Consider the following 24894-nt stretch of genomic DNA (forward strand, 5'->3'; position numbering starts at 1 on the left):
CTTGATTAAAAACAGCTTCAAATAGATATTTACAAGTAGGTGACAAGGTTTGTGTTGCTAAATATCCCAAATTGCTTGTCAGAACATTACATTTAGGCATAAAATCTTATCTGACTGTCATCTGACCAACTGCCCGTCTCATAAACATAAGTTACATGCATACGCTGATACAGGTTCAGATTGATTGAACTCTCCAAACCACATCCGTGTGTATGTGTGTATGTGTGTAGAGTGAGAGAGTTAGAGAGTGAGAGAGAGAGAGAACTAAAGCGGAAGAGAGAGGGAGAGAGAGAGATTCAAGTGGATTAACTGAAAAATGTGTGGAAGGTGCTGTTGAAACTGACCGCCAGTATTGTTGAGAGCGCTGCTGGAAGCCACGACCCACACGTTGATGAAGCCGCTGACAATGGCTCGGGCCTCACGTTGCACGTAGACTGCATCGCCGCTGGGCAAGAAGACCTGCACAATGATCACTGCATTCAGCCAGTGCATTTGTAGTGGAACAACTGAAGATCGCCATCATTAATAATGATATTAATGATAATGATTTTTCCTTAAAGAGTTTTTTTTGTTTCGAACAAGGCATTATGATTTTATGTTGTTAAAACTGAGTTGAAATGAGAACTTACTGCATATTTGTTGTCATTGAACTTATTGATCCGGAATCCTTTGCTGAGGTCACCGTTCCTGTACAGTTTGACCTCCATTGGGTAGCTGTCCATGTCGTCGTCCTTTCCTGGGGGGCACTTGTTAACGACCAGAGTATCGTCATCAACTCGAACGGCCACGGCACAGTTACAGGTCGCGGTGCCTCTACAGGAGCGGTAAAAGACGTTGACCTGCAGACAGAACGATGCTCAAAGGCTAGTTAAATGTGAAAACATAAGACACTAGTACCTATGTGAATATTATTGATATGATACAGGACACTTCAAATATTTTTTTTTCTCTTTCGAACTCTTTTGAAATTGGACTCGGGGAAATATCCGATGCTTGGCGATGCTCACCTGGTAGTTCCTTGTGCGGAGCAGGTAGAAGACAAATTCTCCCTCTTCAAAATTGTCGAATGTCCTAGAAATAAAAGTTTATGACATTCAAATGCCATGAAACAATTTTAAAAAATTGGATAAAAGATACTTTAACATCTGCCCTTATCTAAAGCCATTGACATTATTGTAAAAATTATTACGATTACAAGTATTAAATCATAGCATAATGTTTCAACTAAAAGTAATCATTTCTATCTTACCTGCCATTAAAATTTTTAATGTGCGGGTCATTCAGAGAAACACATGTGGCACCATCCATCCTGTCTTTCACCAACAGCTGAAAAGAAATGAATAAATGAAAACGTGCAGTTTAAAATACTGTAATACGATGATGTTTTTAAAACGAAATAGTTGCGATTAGGAGTAAATCTTTTACCATTTGACATAACGATGCTATTTTGACTTACCTCCACACGCCCGAGGTCAAAGGTGATGGGGGTGGTGATGTTGTCGTAGGTTACTGCAGCGTAAACTTGCACAGTGCGCTGCTGATCACCATCCCTCAGCGTGTCCACCACGCCCTTCACGACCACACTGTGGACCTGCTGCCATGTGCTGGTCTCCAGGGTCAACCCGCAGAAAGGTACTTCCGGAGCAGGTCCAGTCCATTCCAGCACCGCCTGCGTGATGGTACGGCGGTCAGGACAGTCAGTTCCTTGGCTGCTCGCACGTTGGCCAAGACCTTGACCTTGCAGCTGTTACGTTTATCACTTCGACAGAAGAAACTTGGTGGCACGAGACTTCTGAACTGGATCAAGCCTGGAGGACCACCTTCATTCACAGTCAGCGACTTTGTCAGCACCTGTAATGATATCACGTATCACTTGGTGTGTTTTGTGGCTTTTTCCATACTAACAATAGAGTACTATTTTCATGATTTGAGAAATTCTCTTTAATATCTACTAGAAATATTTTTATCCGAAAATTCAAATATTTTTTGCTATTATCTGAGATACGAATATTCGTCTGATAAGAAACCTTACCTCGATCTTGAAAAGTACTGTATTGCTCACTGTACCCTTTCCCATGGTATCATTGCAGTTGTCATTGTAGCATACTGTAACTTGGCAGTACAGCTGTCAAACGTAAGATATCAACATATTATGAATCATTGTCAGACAAAACACAATTTCGTGATAAAAACAAACAGAAAGGCGATCTGTTTCTTTCTCCGTTCTCTGAGGAACTATGAAAAATCCTGGCAACTAAACTGATTTTACTTCACATTCTCCTGTTCTTGGATATAGCAATATAGTTATCTTACTATTCAAATACAAGTTAACTTAAGAAAAGTAAATCGCAAAGAGAAAGATCATCAGAGAAGATTTATCAATGTACCATTGTAATCAAGGAAAATCTAACTGCAGAAAGATTCAGAGATATCTCACATTGCTTCCATAGCCCAGATCCATAAGTTCCATGGCCGACAGAAAAGGGGAGGCCTCACGAAGGACAGTGTAACTGGCGAGCAGCTGTCCGTCGCCATAGTAATGAACAAAATATAACAGTCCTGGGTCTGCAAGTGCCTTGAATTGACAGCGGAATGTCACATTATCACCGTCTGATTCTACGATAAGCGTTGGAGGCGTCTGTAGTTCTGGGAATCCTGCGTGAATTGAAATGAGGGATACTCAATTAATTATAATGCAATGATATTCAGTTAGACGACGTCTGCAAGTTACGGAATTTAATAATAAGTTTGCAAAGCCCTTGCATTAAAGAAATATTTTTATGTCCTTCATACGCTACAAGATGCAGGTAACGTACTAAAGCGCTACAGACCATAGCCATCTCCCCCACCTATGATGATGCCAATGGTGTCTGCAATGTCCTTGTGGCAGTACACAACCTGCAAAAACATTAGCGCAAAAGTAGACGTTGTGACCTCTCTCGCGCCCACAGCCAGGCTGCACGTGGTGCCCGCAATCGCGACCTGCCCTCTGGCCTCAGCCTTGACACTCTCCGCAACCTTTGCACCGTTCAGGTGAACGCTGAGTCCTTTCTGCTGGCTCCATGAGACGTCGTACGTGCTGAAGACGTTAGAAGAGACCTTGGTTGTGTATGTGGTCCACCGCTGGGTACGGGTGGCCAGAACAAAATACAGGCGCTGTCGTCGATAGAGCACTGTGAAGCCCGCGCCGTCTGGGTGGTCCCCGCATGAAGTGAAGAAACGGGTGTTTTCGACAGGGTCATGAACCTGAAAACAGCAAGACGTTACCTCCTCCCTAATTTGTGCATTACTGGTAATATAATGTTCATTCTGTAGTTCAGGCTTTTATGAAAACATACGAAAATAACTTTGTCGCAGCAGTTTCTTGCTAGAAAAATGGTAATATCACCAAACAAACAAAAAAAAAAAAAAAAGTGGAATGAGATGCTCTAGACAATATTAAAAACGAATGGAGTTATTATAAGTCAATCAGAAATTTAACAAGTTCCTTGATTGATTTCGAATAACTTTTTACTGATGACTGGAGTAAATAAAATATGATAGCAGCAAAGAAGTATGTAAAACCTGATTTTAACCAAAAGAATAAAAAGGAATGTACATAAAACGTCACGTCTCTTCTACCTGACGTTGAAGGTGACTGTGAAACCTAAGTTGCAGGTCTCAGGGTTCTGAAGACAAGGCGGCGTGAAAGCGCCAAATAAGAGAAGACCACCTCCATTGAATATCAGGGCCGGTCGTTGAAGCATTGTGTAATCCAGGTTAAGACTGCCATTGAAAGTTAGGTTTCCGACAGAGGTTACCAAGATGTTCCGGTCGATCTTAAGGAACTCAAGCTTGAAGTATTTCACGGTCTCCGCTGTAATATAAAAATCAAGCAACAATGTTAAATAAATAAGAAAATATAGTAAAGTCAGAATTATAACTATTTAAATAACTTGAAGTGCTCTTATTTAAAGAATAAACGATTATGTACTTGAAGAAATACAGAGTGATAAAAATAGCTTAGAAATGATGCTTGAGAAATTTGTTGCCAGGCGTTGGTACTGACGAACAACTACAGGTTAAGATACTCAGTAAAAGTATCTCGCCTTCTAAGGTACACACGGATGAGGAGGGCTACTTTTAAGTGGCCCACTCCGTACTTTATGATGATGCTAAATGTGAATACCTCTGATGAGAGTCCACTGGGTGGTCGAGTACAGAGGACTGCAGGCAGCTTGAGGATTGTCAGGGCTCACGAAGCCGTCAGCGTAGCACTGTCCGCCGATACGGCACACATCAGTCTGTGAAACAAATAACGTATTTGGAAATAATCACGTCAGTGGCAGGAAAACCTGAATGATACAAATCACGTAATGTGTGAAAGTAATGACACAAATGACGTAAGGGTGACATTAGGTCTGAAATCGAAGTAGCAAACTTTAAATTAAGTAGTAAAGATGACGGTAATCAACACATGACTGTATATAGACGTCGGCATACGAAATTTCTTTAAATGGTTTATCATCTTGTAAAAGAAGCTAAAGAGAGAAAACGTTTTAAGTGCCGTAATTTTAATTATGAAGAAAAGGTTAAAATGTTACCCTTGACACGCAAGCAGTGTCGTTGCAGTTGTCACAAACAGAGTCGAAAACAGAGGTAGGAGAGACTATTTGAGAAGTTGAGGCCGTTGTTGCTGACAGAGACTTGCACAGTTCCATTGCACTCAGCGAGGGGGCACTGGACCTCCTCAGCCAGTTTGAATACACCCGACACTGTTGTGGCAGCTCCGTTCTGCTTGAAAATGCAGGTGAAATTACTCTTCTGTATAAACTCGTGAAATCTAACAACCGGTTACATTATTGTGAAAAATGAGATAAACAATGGACGAGACCATCTGAAATTCTTAAGTATATTTCAAAGATTACAGATAACCAAGAAAAAAAAAAACCCAAGCAAACAAATTAACAAACAAACAAACAGCAGCAACAAAAATAATTTTGTCGATGCTTTTATTATCAGCATAAAAGGCAGAGTTTCAGTTAGGTTTGCAATTTCTTTTAAACGGTTTGAAATCTAACCTGTATGATACGACAGACAAGACGCGAGGAGTTGACAAAGTTGTAGCTGTACAAGGTGATGTAGGAACACTGCTGCTGTCGAACGTCGCACAACTTGTTGGAAATGGAGGTCAGCTGGGGTGGTTCCCACTCTGAGATGCTACAAGATGCACCCAGCCATCCTGAGTTGCACTTGCAGAAACCTGACAAACGCACTGACAGCTTCAGATAACAAATGACAGGTTTCAATGATTCTTTTGGTTGTGTTAATTAAAGATTATTTTATTTCTTTCTTGTTTGTTGTTAATATTCCGGAAAAATCAGAGTGAGCAGACAAACGTTCATTGAAAGAATATAGACTGTCGATTAAAGATGTCGCGAGGACAACTCACCAGCTGAGCATGTGCCATGACCACTGCAGTCTTCAGGGCACAGGGTGTCTGTGATGTGTGTGGGCAAAACAACCTCTCCGCCCTCCAGCACCCACAAGTCCACATTAACAGACAGCTCCACACGACAGGCGATCAGAATGTCCTTTGCCATGCTGCTGGCATAGTCAAGACTGTCCATGATCTTAAACGCAAACAAACAAAACATGACTACCATTCGTGGTGTGTTTCATATTTTAGTTCAAGAATCCAAAACTCTGTCTGATATGGAAGCAGGTACATATATGAAGATATTTGTAAATGGATATATATTTTTTAACGTATTTTATAACCGTCATCTGGTTACCTTGATATCTTCTACACATGCTTCTTGCGATAGCTGCAAGGTCAGGGTACCAACAAGGGCAGAGCATCCTTGTGCAGCTTTGTTCAGCCGACGAACTGTTAAGCATGCTTGAGTGGCATTTTCTAGAGTTATACCACTTGCTGTAGGCCAGGTGAAGTCCTGTTGACAAAAAAGGGGCACCGTCTGAAGTCATCACTTAGATTTATTGACCAAACACATCAAAAGGACAGATACTAGTTGTGGGGTGGCAACACTGTAACAAAGAGATGTTGAATGCATATTGTGATAATCGTTAGCGGAAACTCACCGGAGAAGTGTAGTTAGGGTTGAACTCCCACTGTACAGGGTTCTGTGCCAGCAAACACGGGTCAAGGGTCATTGCGTTGTCCAGAAGCTGAGAAGTCAAATCAACTGTGGACAGCATTATATTAGTTGTTAATATATTTTAACAAATCATTTTTATAGGTAAGAAAAACATGCAATAATATCACTACTTATAAAAATTGATAATTTTATTAGTTTATTTCCTAGTATGCAAATATGCACAATACTATCCTGTCTAAAATCAATAAAAGATTTTTCCTCCTTTTTTAAGATTTCATCGTTTCAGAAGAGGGACTTTGAATGCTGAGATGTTTTTAAATAACACTGCTAACATGGTAGGGAGGCAAAGACACTTTATCGTGTATCCTTCTATTTAATATATTATCAAAGATGCATATTTTTATGGGCTTTTCTTGCGGCCATTGAGCTGTACCTCCATCAAGTTCAGTTGTACAAATTTGTACGTCTACATTGGGAGCACAGATTGGGGTCTGCCCCTCCAGACAATCGCAAGGCATGGTCGTTGTCATGTTTGCATCTACAGGCTCTGAATCTGGACAGATGCCGTTGTACATGGTGTCACTGCTGTCCACCCTAAATAAACACACGCGCAAAACACACAAATAAATATATAAATAAATATACCGCTAATAAACATAAAATGCACACTATAAAACATTCTTCATCTGTTCTAATTACTGTGAGTACAACGAATCTGCATAATAAATATTCATCAATACATAAGTATCAGTAACTACTAAGTTGTATTTAAGAATTATCGTTACTATTTACTGAGTTATTACTTACTGCCATGCGGCTATGAAAGCAGTGGTGGATCTAAGCACTTCGCCATTAGACCAAGAAAATCATTGTCCATATCATTATCGTAGTTCCCACAAAGACCTGAAGTACAGAAAATAGAGTTTGTTTGTTGCCAGAAATCGAAATAACCAGTTGTTACCTTGTCAACAGACGGATTGCAAGACTGACTGCAGTTATCTACATTGCACTGTGGTTTTGGGCATGTACTCTACACAACTAGTTTCAACAAGCTAAAGAAGAAAAACTACAATTTCTTGATAAGGATATACCGATATAACTTACAAACAGAAAGTGTTAAATGTAACATACGACATTATTTAGGTTTTAAAGACAATAGTACTACGGAAATAAAACCCTTATTTGGATGTTACAACTATGACTATCAATGATTTTCTCCAGAATGTGTGAAATTACGCAAAGCTTAAAGGCAGACCTGTTGACTGCTTTAAATCAATGGATGCTGGTTTGAAGAATACAGCCATGAAGTTTTCAGCTATTCCGCGACCATTTCTTATAATGACTCTTCCACCTGTTGGCAGCGACACCTGGTTGCACAGAGAACTTCGTCAGTATAAGCCACTGAAGACCAAATAATGGTAATTGAGCTCTATGAATTTTGGGCGCACAAAAGATGTAACGCAAGTGTGACTTTAACCAGTTGTTAAATATGGAGAAGGTATATCAAATACATTTCCATGCAGGCATGCTAGATTTTAGCTCACAAAATATGCTGCTCTTGTAGTTACAAACCTCAAACTCTTTTGAGCCTTGCTTGCGCATGACACGTGTGCCAGCAGTCAAGTTTCCATTTAGCAGCAGCTGTATCTGTATTGGACGTCCGTCCACCTGCGACTGTTTAGGTCCACAGCGATCAAACCTGATGACATCATCGCCGGATCTCACGTGACAGCACAGATGCAGGCGGCTCTGCCCGCAGCTTCGGGTATAGATGCGAATCTAATACAAGGACATGCAGGCAATAAGTTCTTAAACTTTACCACATGTTTGTGCAATATTATTCTTTAAAAATTTAACAAACGCATATAGTTTATATTTTTAAAGCATGGCAGTGTCGTAAACTGTTTACCTCAAAGGGAAGCTTGTGTGGCGGTGGAACACATATTCCCCTTCACTGTAGTGGTTATAATACCTGCACAAAATACAGACATGCTACTCAATCTTTGTCAGTAAAGCAAAAGATAAAAAGAAGAACTAAATGGACGAAGAAGTAGATATCAATGGTCTCTGCGTCAGATATTTGTGGTTTTTCTGAGTTGACACGTTTTTCCTTGACATTCTGTTTGCGTTTTGTTTGGGGACGATAGGAGTAATAGTTATGACAATGATTATAACTATGATGATGACTGTTAACAATATTGATGACCTTCTGAATAGGACTAATTTTGAAACTTACTTTCCATCGGTTGTAGTGATGTGAGGATCTCCCTTGGCACTGCATATGGCGCTGCTGTCACTGTCTTTGACATTGACTTGTACTTGACCCAAGACGACAGACTCGAAGGCCAGTCCCGAGGCGATGATGGTGGCCTTGACCTGCACCGAGGTCTGGCGGTCGTTGTCCTTTAAGCCGTCCATCGTGCCGGCGAGTGGAATGCGCAGCTGGGATCGCCAGTTGTCCATAGTCAGCCAGTAGCTGCAGGGCTGAACAAGCTTACGCCGACATCGGTGTAGAAGACTACTTGTGAGATCGTTTGTCGGTTGCCAGGACAACGCACCTCTTTGTCCTTGCGCAGCAGCGTGGGGGTGATGGACACCCTGCACTCCAAGCTTCTGTCCTCAGACGGACAGTACAGACGGGGTGGCAGATAGGAGACGACATCGATGTACGCGTTAACACCTCCTTCATAGACTTCTAGCGTGTCCGTCTTCAGCTGTTCACGGGACAAACATCACAGATGGGAAAGAACTCAGCAATAACAGTGTGGTAGAAGAAATCAGTACAAAATCTTTGCATGAGAAAGTAGGAATGTGACCGTGTAAAACCTTTGCACTTAAAACATAAGAGTGATTTTTATTTAAACGTTCATTTAACGCTTATTAAAATGAGTATAAAATTATTGGTAATACATAATAAATATTATCAATAAAGTACACTGCACTCTGTCCACTAACGGAGTTGGTTCAAAGACGCTCTTCTAACAAGCTACGTCAAAAGAAAAGATGTCTAAAGTACCCATTAAACAATTTTTATTTTATACCTTTGGACTGGCAACCAGTCGTATACTTTCCCTTGCTGGGCCACGTGTAGTATTGCAGTCAGTTTCGTCGCATGCAGATACAGCACAGTACACCTGAAAATTTAAAAAAATCATGTAGAAAAACAGTAAGTCGAGTAGCAGGCGAGCGGATGAGTTTTAAGATATACGCGATTTTCCCCAACTAGTATGTTTAGAAAATAAAATTAAATCAATTGATGCGTATAAGATTAAGCTGTGTACATACAGATCTGAGTCTTGTATCACAGGAAGGTTATAAAGACGTTTACCTCATCTCTCAGAGGTCAAGCGTTTGATGCTTGTCTTCGTGCAGCAGGCTGATCACAACGCCACCCAGGGTGGAGACGTTCTGGCCGACCAGCACGTTAGGTCCCAAGTACCAGTCCACCACGTACTGCAGCCCGTCACGTGTCAGTTCTGTCACACTGCAGGTGAAAACCACCTTGCCTGTGACGCTGTTAACGGCGAGTGTCACGTTTGGTTGTTCTTCAAACTCCGGAAGTCCTGGCGAAATCACATGGTGCAACAACATTTGTTTACCCTGTCTTATATTACCAGCAAATACAACCAACGTGATGTTAAACCAGCTGTGAAAATGCATGTTGCAGGGTTAAAGATCTACAGGTGTACAAAGACGTTTTGATTATTTTCTCAGATTTTGAGATATACAATTTTATACATTGAACATTCCAATCATTGCAAAATTACTTTCTAATATTATAGATCTGTAACTGCGTCTTTTATTAACAAACAGAAGTTAAGATCCTTTAATCTGAAAGAAAATTATTTTGATGCAATGCTAAAGAATGGCCCTTAGGAAAATGTGAATGAAATCTCAAAGCGACTATGCGATCGGGGGAGCAACGATTATTGCCTGCAACCAATACAGAGAGGACGGACTGACCTGGGATAAGATCTCATCTCAGTAACGCTGTTTGTTCTCTGCATTAGCATTTGTTTACAGAACTGGCTGCTTTGCCGTGATATAAACTTTGTTACTAGTTTGGCGTAAAACACCTATTTCACTTTTCCGTATCTGCCAAAAGATAAAACTGCAGACAAGAGTAATTATTCTCTAGGGTTTTAGAACTTGTTAACTTACCCACGGTAATGTTGAGCGAGTCAAGAGTCTCAACAGGGCAGTACGCTATCTCCAAGCCTTCCAGCTCCATGCGCGTAAAGACGTCCCGGCTAAGGGCCTTGCCGATCAGGAACTGGTCTGTGCGCGTGATGCCCAGGCGCGTGCGCGGCAAGAAGACGCTGGTGACAGCCACGAGCTTGTCATCCAAGAAGAGCCGCAATCCCGTCTGAATGCTCCACGAGAAGCGGATCTTGACAAAGGCGTTGAGTCGGAGAGCGGTGGTGAAGACAGTCCATTCCCGGGTACTGGTACTGACCCGCAAATAGACACGTCTGCCACTATACACATGGCCAGGCCATAGGAACTGTCCACATCCGCGCCGCTTGTGAAGAACACGGAACCTTCCTTCAACTAAACGTTGAAAAATACATAACTGATGTTTGCATTCTAAGCAGGTACAATATAAAATACACAAGGTAACGCATCTTCTTAGTAATTGTGCCCCTCATCTTGTGTCATCTATGGAAAAGGTCAAGATTTACTGAATACAGGAAGTTGAGCTGTTTTCTGCCTCTACCCTTAGCGGTTATCACAGACATAAATTACGACACCTTAAACAATTAGCACTCTGTGATTCTTATCCTGAAGCTGACAGTTAGGCCTAGGTCGCACTTTTCCAGGTCCCAGAAGCACCCGTCAGTTGTCTGCCTGCTCAGGTTCAGCCACTGGTTTAGACCGTTCAACAGCAACGCCAGTCCACCCACAGGCCAGGGACCAGGGTAGGTGATCCAAACACCGTGAAGTTCCAGACTGGTGTCTGCAGCATGGTGCCCACAATCTTGACGAACGTCATTCGTTGTACTTGGATCTCTGTTTCTATCGATGAAATCAGAAACACCAATGTGAAAAAAAATTAGACTTTTCCGAAAGAGGAAATGAGTACAAACAGGAAAGTAAGGCTAACACTTCGTGTATTACAGTGACTTGCTTACTAAAAGACTAAAACCAACTCACTTTTAATAATAGTCCACTGGCTCTTCGACACACTGACTTGCGTTGAAAGGATTCACGTACCCCGATTCATAGCAGTTTCCATCCATGGTGCAAATGTCGGCCTATTTAAATATTAAACAATACATACAAATAATATTACGCATTGCTTTGTGTTTTATATCAAAAAGCATTTGAAATTTCTTAACAAGTGATCTCTGTGGTAGTAACAGAGATTGGCTGTATCTGTAGACCTCTAAAGAGTTAAAAAAAAGTTTCGTACCCTCTTAGTGCAGGCTTTCTCGGTGCATGCTTCACATAGCGAGTTATACACAATTCTCAGTAGTTTTTCGTTGCTGACTCTCAGTCGGTTGTTGGTGACGCTGACGTAGTAGCTGGAGCTGTTATCAGGCAGCGAGCAGCGAATCTTCTCTGAGCTTACATAGGTGGCGCTGACTGAGATTGTTGTGTTGGTTGTCTCAAAGGATGTGTTGGTTTTCTGAAAGAACAGATCAATGTTTGATATTTTGATATTTAATGCTGTTACTATTCTGATGTAAGTAATGAGTAGTCATTTTAAAATTCGTATTGCTGAAATATTTAAACAAATTTCTTACCTTGACCGCAGTGAAGATGCATGTGAGGTTACTTCCGCTAACGAAGTTCCTGCCGGCGATGACGATTTTGTTGCAAGTGGACAGCCGGAGGTCGCACAAAGGACCGCCTGTGATGGACTTGAGTGTTGGTGGCAGGAGTGTGGAGAGGGAACAGTCTCCACCTGTAGTGTTCTCATTACAGTAACATTTTCCTGCAATTTATTCCAAATATCTTGTAATTACACGTCAAGAAAGACTTGGTTTCTGGTGTAAATTCTTACGCATTTCTATTGACCTTTTTCTCTTCCATGCCTGTTAGAGTCATTGTGACCGGTTTTTTGTTTCTTTCTGAAATATCATTTCGTAATTTGAGTGTATGACGTAAACGCTTTTACCACACTTAAATTTGTTCGGCTTGTGTCATTAGATTGCATCAAGTGGTCACAAAAAGCAGGACACAGCCTACCCTTGATGCAGAGGCCATTTCCGGAGCAGTCGTTGGGACAGATGAGGTTGACGGCAGGAGGCAGTCTCGGGAAGCCGTCTGTACCGACAGTCCAGTAGCTGATGTTGTACTCCACAGTCACAAGGCACAGCTGCTTGATATTCTCTTCTGCCACTGAGATCCACGTCTTATCGCCAGTCATCTAGATTGAGTTCATAATTTTAGAGAAACAGATCTGTAGGCAAATGATATCATCCTTTATTTAGCCATCTGGCAGAGGAAACATCTTTGTCAAATGGTCTTTTGAGCGACTGTCTGCCAGTCTGACTACTTTCTCGTCAGTCTAGTAACAGAGTAAAGAATTCTTTGCATGTATCTATCGGTCTGTCTTCTTGTGTATGGAACTTGCCTGTTTAGGTGGCTAGCATTTTGTCTGTATATCTGTCAATTCGACTAACTTTCGATTCTTTGCCTGTTTCATGTTCTCTAAAAGACTAGCACCCACATCGAAAGTAAATATTTTTTTCAAGACATTCTTTTTGGGTTGGACCAATGGATAATGCTCTCATTAGTTATGCAAATGAGGGAAATAGCCATCTGTGAGGACCTCACCATGTAGTCTCTTATACAGAAGCCGATGTACACGCTCAGCTGTGTGTCCAGAATATCGCGGCAGCCGTTGACTGCTATGGAGGCGTTCAGCTTCGACTCACATGCCTGGCGGGCCTCCACCTCCGTGAACTTGGTGACATTCACCTGCCAACATTTACAAAACTTACCCTCACGATGCTTTATTTAGACAATCTTTACTGATATAACGTATTATACTTACGTTTTCTGACGAGCATAGTGGTCTGTTGTGAAGCTTATAACTATTTTTGTCCATTTTGAAATATAGACAGGGGGAAATAATGGCAAATGAGCTGGGAAACACTTTATCGTATCCATAGGGCATCTGATTAAAATCTGTTACACAAACCTCGTAGATGTAGCTGGCATTGAACTGGAATGTAACTCGGGGCTCTGTGGAACGACATTTCAAGGGTGTTGATTCTGTAGTTTCTTCTATCAGCAAGTCAGTGATATCCTCGCCTGTAAAATATTAAGTTGTTAGGTTATGTATTCAGTTCTATCTATGAAAAATAAGGCAAATGGAGTTGATCTGTGTAAATTTGTGTATCTATATATATATGTGGGTGTTATATATGTGTGTGAAAGAGAGAGAAAGAGGGTAAGGAATAGGAGGCTTAAACTTTCGTTTGCAGGAAAGTCGTACAGTGTTGTATTCGTCTTCCAAAAGTTGTTGTTAAATTTACCACTTATGAGATAACACCTGGCCCCCAAATTTTTGTTTAAAGTCTACAATATAGTACATATTTTGATGTCGTACTTATAGACCATATCTAATGAGTGGGTGAGAGAGAAAAAGATGAGTGTTAGGTGGCGCCACTAGATATGACTGACAGTGTGTGCTTTTCCTAACTACTGCTCTTTCAATCAGGTTCAGGTTGACACTGCGTTAACAACTTGTCAGGGAAACATAGGGTGACCTTGCTAGCAACATGCCAAATTATATTTATGTGACACTGTTTGAAAGTGTCCTTAAAGTCAATATTATGTTAACAATGACGAGCATAAAAACGACAAAATAAGTTGAACGATGTTATTCAAATTATATCTGACCTTTCTCCTGACTGGCACCTTCAGCGTTTTGCAGTTCTGCGAGAACGCGGTCGATGATGGTGTTGCCGCCATTGACTTTTTGTTGCGCTGTGTCTGTCTTGCCGCAGTTGATGACATCAAGACCTGCCCCACAGACGCCATCACTACCGTACGGGCAGTCACAGTAGACGGTAGACTCGCTGGTGGCGTCAACTTCCTGGCAGTAGCCGTCAAATAGCGAGTCCTCCTCGCTTACCCTGCAGCAAGAGAAAGGGAGGTAATCGCCTGCATCAAGTATCAACGCTTTTCTTCCTTGTCAGACACTAAGCGATCCAACATGGGCCGCAATCAAAAACTAATGCTACAAATTGTACGGGATATATTTAGTTTTCACGTTCTGTATTGGCATTATGTTTGATGAATTTGTCATAGAGCTTACTAAGAATGGACACAGCAGAGATTTAGAGAATAGTGTCTACTCTGTAGGTTTGGGTAATAATTTTGAAATGTTCTTCCCAATTGTCATAGAAGTTACGGTGATTACCTCCACGAGCGGATGAATTCTTTGAGCGACTGACCGGATTCTGAAACCACTCTTCCTTCTTTGGTGGTTAGATCGTTGCTGCTATCCTGGTCGTATGTTCCACATAGCCCTATATACAAAAAGAGTTATCCCACTTGATCAAACTCAAAAACATTTTAATAGTATAGAATGCTCACAAGCAAAAATCAAAATCTCTGTACGTCTGTTGACACCATCCTCCGCATGAAGTTAGTGCAGTCTATAGTATGCCATGATTGAAATGGTATTGAGGGGAATTGTGTGCACATATCACGTTAAAAAAAGATGAAAGAAAAGCAAAGGAGAATAAAGATCCTGAAAAAGGACAAGGAAGAGAGTAAGAGAAAAAGTTTTGGAAACGTCTCAAATGGAAAAGAAAAACCTACCGCCAGTATTGTTGAAAGCACTGCTGGATGCCACCATCCAGACGTTAATGAATCCACTCACAATGGTACGTGTCTCAAGTTGGACGTAAACCGCTTCTCCGGTTGGCACGAAGATCTGCACGGCGACAATTCACCGTGTTATCTCATTGTCGTCTGGTATCTAGTTACTAGCACATGATTAGAACGGGTTGTCTGGTCTACGTGCAATTTAACTTTGATTCAAGACACTCCTACGTCCTAATGCAAATGGAACGCACATTTAATTCAAAAATATTTTGATTTACCTATCACATTCTCTGTTTGAAAAAAATATTTTAAAGCACTTTCAATTGTTATTATCTGAAAAGAAACCAACTAATCTACTTACTGCATATTTGTTGTCACTGAATTTATTGACCCGGAAACCTCTGCTTAATTCCCCGTTCCTGTACAGTTTGACCTCCATTGGGTAGCTGTCCATGTCGTCGTCTTTTTTGGGGGGGCACTTGTTAATGACAACAACATCGTTATAAAAAAGAACGGCCACGCCACAGTTACAGGACGCGGCGCCTCTGCAGGAGCGGTAAAAGACGTTGACCTGCAGACAGAACGATGCCCAAGGAATAAGTTTTAGTTCTGACAATGCTACTCCTAAGTATACAACTAGGGAATCGAAGCAAATAATTGAAAAACTTCACTTTAATAGCAACATGACTGACGTAGTACACTTCAACAAAGAAAAAATTGCCAGTGCCCACTTTGACAGTGAAATACTTGTCACTGAACACTTTAACAGTAAAGTGACTGACATAGTAAACTTTAAGAACAACACAAATGACAATGCACTTTAGCAACAATAACAACAACAACAACTGGACATACTGTTTTATTCTAAAACGTAACTAAAACGTTGTGATTTATGTACAATGCCTAGAAATACTCACTTGGTAGATCATAGTGTGATGCCAAAAGAAGACAAATTCTCCTTCTTCAAAATTGTCAAATATTCTGAAAGTAAAGGTGTGTGACTTTCAAATGCCACGAAAATATAATGACTAATAATACATATCATAAGCTATATTTCTAAACGAGTCAACAGTTGAATTGAATGAAGATAATTTAAAAAAAACAACAACACAAAAGCAAAAACAAATCAGAGAGAGAAAATAAGGTATAGATTTGCCTTGATTGTAAAAAAATTGTCTTGATACTGAAGTAGCAACATAACTTTTGAGGATGGTTATTAGACGTTATCATTGTTATAAGACCGATTAATACTTAAAAGATCATTTTTATTAGTAGTAAATTTGGTATGCTAACTCAAAATAAAAAGTGGATGTTTTACCTGTCATTAAATGTTTGAATATTATTCAGAAAGACAACAAAATGAAGTTTTATGGTAATTAAAGAATTTGACAGTAATAGACTTTAAGCAAATAGGGAAAAGATGAATGAAGCAAGTATCATACAGTCTTATAAAACATATACGTTCTTCGTGTCCTCTGCAAATATAGCTTTGTGTTGATAATATAGCTTAATGTAACGTCATCGTCATCATGATCACAAAAAATGCGTTTTTAATAAGGTAACCATTTACCTGCCATCAAAGGATTGGATATGCGGGTCATTCAGAGAGACACATTTTGCTCCATCCATGCGATCCTTCACCAACAACTGAACACATAATAACAACGGTTTGTGTAATCTTAAATGCTCGGAATAAATAGCAGTTGTCAGAACTGACGGTTATTGTCCGATTTTCATTATTAGCCTGTCAGAAATTTTGAGGGGGAAAAAAATTAAACTAGTTTTTATCACAGATGAAAGCTCTTTTGACATACCGGCACATGGCCTACTTCAAAGGTGATGGGGGTGGTGATGTTGTCGTAAGTGACTACAGCGTAGACTTGCACAGTACGTTGCTGGTCACCATCCCTCAGAGTGTCCACTACTCCCTTCACGAACAAAGTGTGGACCTGCTGCCAAGCACTGGTCTCCAGGGTCAGCCCACAAAAAGCTGCTTCCGTAGCAGGTCCATTCCATTCCAGCACCGCTTGTGTGATGGTACGACGGTCAGGACAGGTCAGTTCCTTGGCTGCCCGCACGCCGGCCAGGATCTTGACCTTGCAGCTGTTACGCTTGTTAAACGGACAAAAGAGAGATGTTGGTACCGTGCTCCTAACCTGAACTACGCCTGGAGTGCTTCCTTCGTATACCACCAGCTGGGTTGTGGTCAGAAGCTGCAAGAGAAAGACCGCGCACAGGTAAAGGTAAAGAATTGTATCTGACAGCCTTAGTGGTATGCAAGAAAAGTAACTGATATTCTGTGAGTAAATCCCATGAAATTATTTGGGGGCTCTATTTAGTCGTCTGCGTCCGCTGCTTGATGAAATGATAGAAATTCTGCTGTCTTTCTCACCTCCTCACTCTCGTTTTCTGTCGTGCACGTTCATAAACATATGTTGGCACACACATTATCTATCACTAATATAACTTGAGTAATAATAAAATACGTTCTTTTCCTCTGTGATCATATTTTATTTTGTTGGTTTTCTTTACACCAAACATCTGATTCTCCTGTAATTTCAACTCACACTGGCGTTTATCTAGTTTCTGTGCATTCACGTTTACCTCAAGCTGTATGAGTATGATGTTGCTCTTCACACTCTTCCCTAGTGTTTCGTTGCAGCTGTCAGCATAGCAAGCTTGAATTTCACAAGAAATCTGCAAGGTTTAAAAACACAATATTGCGCTAGGATTAATCATTTATAAGAACTAAGTAAATCCTAGATGTATCCTTTTACAACTGCGTCCTACTCACAAAGACAAAGAGAGGTTTAAACACTCTCTCTCTCATGGTCGAATGATGTGTGCTTAGAGAAAGAAAAGCTGGTTAGGAAAAAGAGAAGAATTTGTTTAAGTGGAAATATCTCTCACGACTGTATCCCAAAATATTAACATTGCCAATATTACATTATGGATACCCACCTGGCTGCCGTAAGTGAGGCTCTCTGTCAGTACGAGAGTGGTATTGATCACGTCGTGAGGACCCGACAGAACCTTGTGATCACTGTAGTAAGTGAGGAAGTACTGCACTCCGAAGGTCGTCAGTCGGGTGAACTGGCACATGAAGCCCACCTCATCGCCTACCATATCCACCGTCAGGGTTGGTTTCTTGACCTCTGGGAATCCTTTCACCAAAATGTATCCAGTTTTTTTTTATTCATATGTGTATAGAAACACTTCCAACGGAGTAGCACATCTCGATTAAATCCAGTTATTCAAATATTTGTTTATGAATGCTCTATTTTGTAGAGGCCGCAGAGGAGCATAAGTGCTTTGCTGTGTCAAAGGAGACCGAGAACAAGTTTAGTGCTAGATGAATACAAGGGTGCATCAAGGCATCTTAAGTATTTACAGGTGAACAAAACACGTGCACCTACAGATATCACACATTCCATCCTACACTACAGACATAACGCACTGCATCTTACTCTACCTGTGGTGATGCCAAGGCTGTCTACAATGTCCTTCTGCGAGTACGTCACGTGCAGCAACTCCAGGACAAAGATTGTGGTTCTTGCTCTGATTTCACCCACCACCAAATCGCACTTGCTGGGTGTCTGCAGCACCTGGCTCCGTGCCTCGCCCTTGACATTAACAGCAACCTTGGTTCCCTCCAGGTACATGGCCAGCCCCGCCTGCCGGCTCCAGGTGACGTCATACGTACGATAATCTACGACGTTGGTCAGCGCGAGGTACGCGGTCCACTGGTGTGATCGCGTGGACACGACAGCGTAGAGGCGCTGCCTGCTGTACAGCAAGGCTAACCCAGTGTGGGCCGCTTGGCTGCCGCAAGTTGAGAGGAGGACTGTGTTTTCCACCAGCTGTGTGAACCTGAAAAAAAAGGAATTCAATCTCCCTTTGAAGAGAAATACAATTCATACGTTGTACATCATAAGGGAAGATTCTAAGTTTACCTAATATTGTCTATAGATAAATAACCTTTCTGCCTGAAGGTTCTCTGAGCAATGTTCTTTGCATTATTGAGTAAAGAGGCAACAGGGCCTGAAAGAATCCATAATTATGTCACTAACCTCATGCTGAAGGTGATGGTAAATCCCAGGAGACACTGGTCTGGATCCTGAAGACAAGGGGAAGTGATGTGGCCAAAGCTCAGACTTCCCGTCCCGTTGAATGTGATGGCCAAGCGGTTCCGTACGTTATACTCCAGATCAAGGGAGCCATTAATGGTTAGGTTACCTCCCGCTGTTACCAGAATGTTCTTTATTTTCTGTAGGAAGGTGAGCCTGGTTTCTTCCACCTTTTCAGCTGTTAGTCAGAGGGAAGTGAGAGTAGTTTAAATCATAGAAACGAAATTATACTTGTTAGTAACATAAATCATTACTAATCCTTATTACTGAGATCAATCTTGGGCTCTCTTTTAGTGCCCAGTTAGAGGACCTGGGTTGTTCAGTGGTGCCATGCGTTCGGCTTTATTGAAATACCTCTGATCGATGTCCATTCGGATATGGAGTACTGCGACATGCATGCTTCTTTGGCGTTGGCTGGGTTTACGAAACCATCTGCGAAGCACTGTCCTCCGATACGGCAAACATCGTCCTAAAATGTGGTAAATTATATTATAGCACTGTTAGTTCTCCTCAAAGATGCTGGCGGAGAAATATATCCCATATATACAAAAGAAATAATTACTGTCAAGATGCTCTAACCATAGATGTATTTATTCTATTAATTTTTTGCGGCGTGCAAATTAGTTTCGGCCTGAAAATTTAAAAAAACTACAAAGGAAATCTTCAAGGAGATTGAAGCACAGTAACATTAAAGAATAAATGAAATACCCTGCGTGAGCAGTAAGTTTGATTGCAGTTGTCACAAACTGAGTCAAAGCAGATGTATGCCAGATTTGTGGAAAAGATGGCGCCGTTGTTGCTGACGGCTACACGAACCACGCCGCTGCACGCACTGACAGGGCATCGGATCTCTTCAGTCTGAATGAACTTTCCTGGTACAGTTGTGACGTTGCCATCCTACAGGGTCATTTATGAAGTTAATGTTATTTTCAGCATTAAAAACTTTTTCGAAAACCCGAGGAAATTAATGTTATATATTGTTCTTTTATGCTGTGTATAACAATTATACTACATGTTTTTTATGAACGCTAAGAAAATATTCATATTTATTAATGCAAACAGTATTCACTAACACATCTATACGAAGTAAAAGTAAAGGCTCCGCATATTAATTGTCGTAGATTCATCGCAGTTCATCATGTTTAAGCAATGAGATGAGTACGACTGTTAGAACTTCCCTCGCCGTCTCGATACGTTTCTCAACAATAGTTTTACAAAGAAGCGTCCAAGTCCTTGCGTGCTAATATTTCTTTCAATGGCGACTGAAGGATGCAGACCTTACATGAAGTCCAAGAAGCAATACATCAAACATAATTCTCATAGAATTTGCATTTTAAAAACACTCGTCCACATTCTATGACTCTTGACCAGCTTTGCGTAAATAAAGTAGAGATGTAAACTCAACTCTTACTTGTGTGATGTTACACAATAGGCGCGGGGAGTCGACAAAGTTGTAGCCGTACACAGTGATGTAGGAACACTGCTGTTGTCTAATGTCACAAACGTTGTTGGGGATGGAGGTCAGCTGGGGTGGCTCCCACTCTGCGATGTCACAAGAAGCTCCCATCCACCCGTCATTGCAATTGCACACTCCTGAGAGCACATGCAAAAGTTATCGCCTAAAAATACTAGCATGCTTACTGCTTAAATAAGTGTATGATTATCTTGTTGGAAAAAAGATAACATATTATATTAATATCTGCTATATTTCGTTGTCCAAAATATGTTTTAAATTGTCTTAAACGTTTTATAGCAAATGCTAAAATTTTGTTTTAAAATTTTGTTACGAAAATCCAAGCATTGCTCGTCGTTAGTATTAAAGGTGTATAAAAGACAAAGCCTGATTCGCTGAAGAAAGGCTTCTCGAATCAATATCTAATCGCATGGTTATCTCAAATGTCTGCGTCCAGATGACACTGACCTGCCTCACACGAGCCGTTATTGTTGCAGTCGTCAGGGCATAGCCTGTTTGTGATCTGTGCTGGCAACTTGATCAAATCTCCCACCAACACCCACAACTCCACACTGATGTCTACCTCGATTCTACAGGTCGTCATAATGTCCACTACCATATCAGTAGCCAGATAGTGTCGTCCATGACCTTTTACAGCAGAACGATAAGAAGGAATGTAAAATAGCGTTAACAATTTGTTACTACATTTACATGTACATAAACAAATAATAAAGCCATTATATAATAAATTGTATTTCTGTTTGATAGCATTTTAACCTTTTCAGCTTTTCTTAAACATGGGTGTGCTACTATGCGTTTTGCATATCAAAACCAAAAAAAAAAAACTTCTGACATTAATCGTAGATTTTTTGAACTAAGCCCTTATTGTAAAATGCCTCATGTGCTGCATCATGTGTGGCAAATTTTCTCACGAATATGTAGCTGTACCCTCAACCTCTTTTGCAGCCTAGGGAATAATGTTATCACTGCTCCCCCTCAATAAAACCTGTCAACAAATGAGAAAACTGTTATGTCAGGTACCTGAATGTCTTCAACACACGCTTGGAGGGAGAGATCTATGACGTCAGCTCCGAGGATGGAAGAGCAGGCTGAGCCCGCAGCACTGAGTGTGAGGACAGCCTGGCACCATCTAGTAGCCACTTCCAGACTGATTCCTCCTGGGGTGGGCCAGCTGTAGTTCTGTGGCCACACATAGGCGAACATACAGATGGCCGTGAGCATGCACACAAATGCACGTGCACATGTAAAGAAACCCCCCACCCCCACGCATGCGTGCGCGCGAACAAACGAATAAACACATGCACAAAAACGCAAGCACAAACTGAATTGGTTTCAAAACTGTTACGCGTCGTTAGTGATGAATATTTATTTTTTGTCACCCTCTCTCTCTCTTACATGCGCACGCCATGTCTATATACACAATGTCAAGAATAGGTCATGCATGACACAGCAACAAACTTTTATTGGAAACATCAAGGAAACTTACAGGAAATACATAGTCCGGGTTGAATTCCCACACGACAGGAGTTTGCAGCAATAGGCACGGATCCAGACGGTTTTCGCCATTCAGCAGCAAACTTGTAACTTCATCTGATACAGAAAAATAATAAATGACACATACGAGTAATATGACTGTTTTGTTATCTATTATCATACTTCATGGAATGAATAGATAAAATATGGTTCTCTTACGTTACAGATCTATGTGGTTACTTTGGGTACATTTTAAGCCACTCCAAATTTTTTTCTTGTCTTTTAACGTTTGCTTTCAACTGTCCCAATAAGAAAAAAATAAACACAAAAAGATGATATAAAAACGAGAATAAACAAAAATCTTTCTGATCCGTCGCTGATTAGTGTAAACAAATAACTGTGGGAGTTAGCGTTTTCTAAATAATTATATATGCGTGAACAAAACTCATTTCTAGTAATTCTCACCTTTATCTTCCGCAGAAACACATGTCTGGACATCTAAGCTGGCCGTGCAAGTTTGAGTTTTGTCCTCCTTGCAGTCACATGGAACGCTCTCGGGCTCTGCTGTCTCCTCCGTGTCTGGACAGACACCGTTGTACAAGCTGTCTTCTTGTTTGACTCTGAGAGCAGAAAGAAGTTTTTAAATATTTTTTCTCCTGCTGCTGTAAAGGGGGAAATGAACAGAGCATGACGATATTCGAAGCTGAAAAACTTGTGACATTGATGCAGGTTTTCACTATCTATGTTTCCAAAGAAAATTGTTTTAAGGAAATGGAAAGAGTAAAGTGAGTGAAAAGCCCATTCTCCAATCTGTGTAAAAACTCATAGTGATGCAAAGTAATGAAAAAAGGAGACAAGAAAAGAATATGAGCAATTACACCCTTTATTATAATGTGACACGCATGTGAAACAGTATGAATTAGGAGCGTTACTTTGAGACGATATTATAGACCTTCTTTTTGACTTACAGCCAAAACGTCACGAAATCTGTCACGCTTCTGACTAGCGTGTTTCCAGATGTCACAAACTCGTTTGTCGCGTCATCATCGTAGGTTCCACACAAGCCTGCGAGTAATAAAAAGTTGTTATGGCCAAACAATGAAAATCAAGCGTACCATGAAATAAACAAAGAAAGTGAAGTCATCTTCTCAATATGTTGGGCTAGTATATAACCCTGAAAGCTACAGCAATGACTCTATTTCTCTAAAAAGTGGACGATCATACCTCTTGCCTGCAGATAGTCGGCAGCAGCTGCTTTGAAGTGTATCCGCAGTGCCTTTCGGTTCACGCTCCGTCCGTTTTTAACAGTGAGAAGGCCAGCAGTCGGTAGAAGGATCTGGAAATGGTCAGTTAACGAGAAATTTCATACCTTAGAGGTTTATGTGAACACTAAACTGGTACTTTCTAGAAAACAGTCCAAAACAGTTGTAAGATAACAGATGGAAATAATGGAATAAATGGCGAAAAACATATTTCTAACTGGAAACATTTAGCAGATAAAAAGTATTTGCTGACCTCAAACACTTTGCCACCATCTCGGCGGAAGACACGCATGCCTGGGGTAAGATTTCCGTTGACTAGCATGCGTATCTGTGTAGGTTGACTGTCTTCTTTTCCTTGCTGAGAGCCACAACGATCAACTATGATGACATCATCGTTCCATCTCGCAGCTACTGCACAGACGCATGTAGCTTTGCGGTTGCAGCTGCGCGTGAAGAGTCGTATCTAACAAAAAAAAAAAAATTTAATTATAAAGTTTCAGAATGATTTTGAAACTTTCCTTGTACAGTTTTAGTATTTCGCATGAAAAAAAACTTACTGATAAATATTTGTGATCTAAAAATGGATAGTTTATTTAACTCGACTATTATTACACTCCTGCAAATGAATGCATTTGTGTTATCTTACCTCAATCGGTTTTGTCTCGTGTCTATACAGAACGAACTCTCCTTCTCGGTAGAAAGTGTACAGCCTGAAGATGAAACCATGTTTGAAGGATTGAAATGAAGTGTTTTAGTGCGATTTTGCATTAATCGAGGAAATTTCATTTTCACATCAGCCACGTGAAAAGACGTAACAGTTAAACACAGAGACTACACCTGGATTTCAGTACCGCCCAACAGGACAACGAGAGAAGAGCATATATAGCATGCAGACCTAACCTGAAAGTTCGTAAGTTTTACCAAAATACAACTGTTCAAGCGCTTCCAAAAAAACTAAGGTTCTAGAATCATTTACAGACAAGTGGTGGTGCATGATTTCTACTAATTAATCACACGAGGTTTTCTTTAACAAACTAATTAATCAAATGAGTAAGGTCTTCAAAAAATAAAGCGAAAAACAAGATTGAAAACTAATGAAATGCCCATCCGGTCAGCACTTGCACCATCGACAGACTCACCTTCCGTCAAACGTAACTACACGAGTAATTCCCTTGACACTGCAGACAGCGCGACCATCGCGGTCCTTAACCTTGACCTGCACCTGACCTAAGTTGACAGACCCGAAGACGAGACCCGAAGCGATGATGGTGGCCTTAACCTGCACCGAGGTCTCACGGTCGTTGTCCTTCAAACCGTCAACTGTGCCGGTCAGCGGAATGCGCAGCTGGGATCGCCAGTTGTCCATGGTCAGCCAGTAGTTGCAAGGCTGAGCAGCACTCGTGCTGGTGGAGAAGACGACTTGCGAGATCTCTTGTTGGGTGCCAGGGCAGCGCACCTCCCTGTCCATGCGCAGCAGCGTCGGGGAGACGGACACCCTGCACTCTCGGCTTCTGTCCTCAAACAGGCAGTACAGACGGGGTGGCACGTAGGAGACGACATCGATGTACACACTATGACTTCCCTCGTACACCTCCAAGGTCTTGGTCAGCAACTAAAGTTTTACAAGAATAAACTTTTAAACTCCAGACAAATTTATATTCAAATACTCATTC

General features: G+C 41.1%; 2 protein-coding genes across 2 annotated transcripts in view; both read right to left on the reverse strand.

Moving 5' to 3' along the window:
* LOC112565098 overlaps positions 1-21641 on the reverse strand; it is a 50919-nt gene extending 29278 nt beyond the window's left edge. Inside the window, exons 1-16 of the mRNA XM_025240375.1 lie at positions 21507-21641; positions 20934-21113; positions 20424-20605; positions 19721-19909; positions 19367-19481; positions 18956-19190; positions 18358-18755; positions 17847-18049; positions 17490-17582; positions 16700-17098; positions 16456-16532; positions 15803-15866; positions 15247-15456; positions 14880-14994; positions 14476-14584; positions 13953-14188 (exon numbers count right to left, since the gene is read on the reverse strand). Coding sequence (XP_025096160.1) covers positions 13953-14188; positions 14476-14584; positions 14880-14994; positions 15247-15456; positions 15803-15866; positions 16456-16532; positions 16700-17098; positions 17490-17582; positions 17847-18049; positions 18358-18755; positions 18956-19190; positions 19367-19481; positions 19721-19909; positions 20424-20605; positions 20934-21084 — 2776 coding nt within the window. The 5' untranslated portion in view covers positions 21085-21113; positions 21507-21641. The remainder of the gene's footprint in view (positions 1-13952; positions 14189-14475; positions 14585-14879; positions 14995-15246; positions 15457-15802; positions 15867-16455; positions 16533-16699; positions 17099-17489; positions 17583-17846; positions 18050-18357; positions 18756-18955; positions 19191-19366; positions 19482-19720; positions 19910-20423; positions 20606-20933; positions 21114-21506) is intronic.
* LOC112565101 lies at positions 1463-10572 on the reverse strand. Its single transcript, XM_025240385.1, has 20 exons — positions 10260-10572; positions 9427-9661; positions 9140-9232; positions 8335-8812; positions 8008-8070; positions 7671-7877; positions 7354-7465; positions 6906-7001; positions 6532-6692; positions 6082-6185; positions 5775-5933; positions 5432-5612; positions 5061-5242; positions 4584-4773; positions 4169-4283; positions 3622-3856; positions 2850-3246; positions 2438-2655; positions 2033-2125; positions 1463-1851 (listed from the first exon to the last, which is right to left on the reverse strand). Exons 9-14 carry the CDS (start codon positions 6671-6673, stop codon positions 4615-4617), a joined length of 927 nt encoding a protein of 308 aa, XP_025096170.1. The 5' UTR covers positions 6674-6692; positions 6906-7001; positions 7354-7465; positions 7671-7877; positions 8008-8070; positions 8335-8812; positions 9140-9232; positions 9427-9661; positions 10260-10572; the 3' UTR covers positions 1463-1851; positions 2033-2125; positions 2438-2655; positions 2850-3246; positions 3622-3856; positions 4169-4283; positions 4584-4614.
* Positions 21642-24894: the final 3253 nt, after the last annotated feature.

This window comes from Pomacea canaliculata, linkage group LG5 (genome assembly GCF_003073045.1).
Source record: "Pomacea canaliculata isolate SZHN2017 linkage group LG5, ASM307304v1, whole genome shotgun sequence".
NCBI classification, from domain to species: Eukaryota; Metazoa; Mollusca; class Gastropoda; order Architaenioglossa; family Ampullariidae; genus Pomacea; species Pomacea canaliculata.

Coding starts and splice junctions, on each gene's coding strand:
- LOC112565101 (XM_025240385.1), bottom strand. CDS start 6,673: ATGTACAACGGCATCTGTCCAGATTCAGAGCCTGTAGATGCAAACATG. Junction 5,613..5,774: donor CATGTGTAGAAGATATCAAG/GTAACCAGATGA, acceptor TTTGCGTTTAAG/ATCATGGACAGTCTTGACTA. Junction 4,774..5,060: donor TTGTCTGTCGTATCATACAG/GTTAGATTTCAA, acceptor ATTTTCAAGCAG/AACGGAGCTGCCACAACAGT.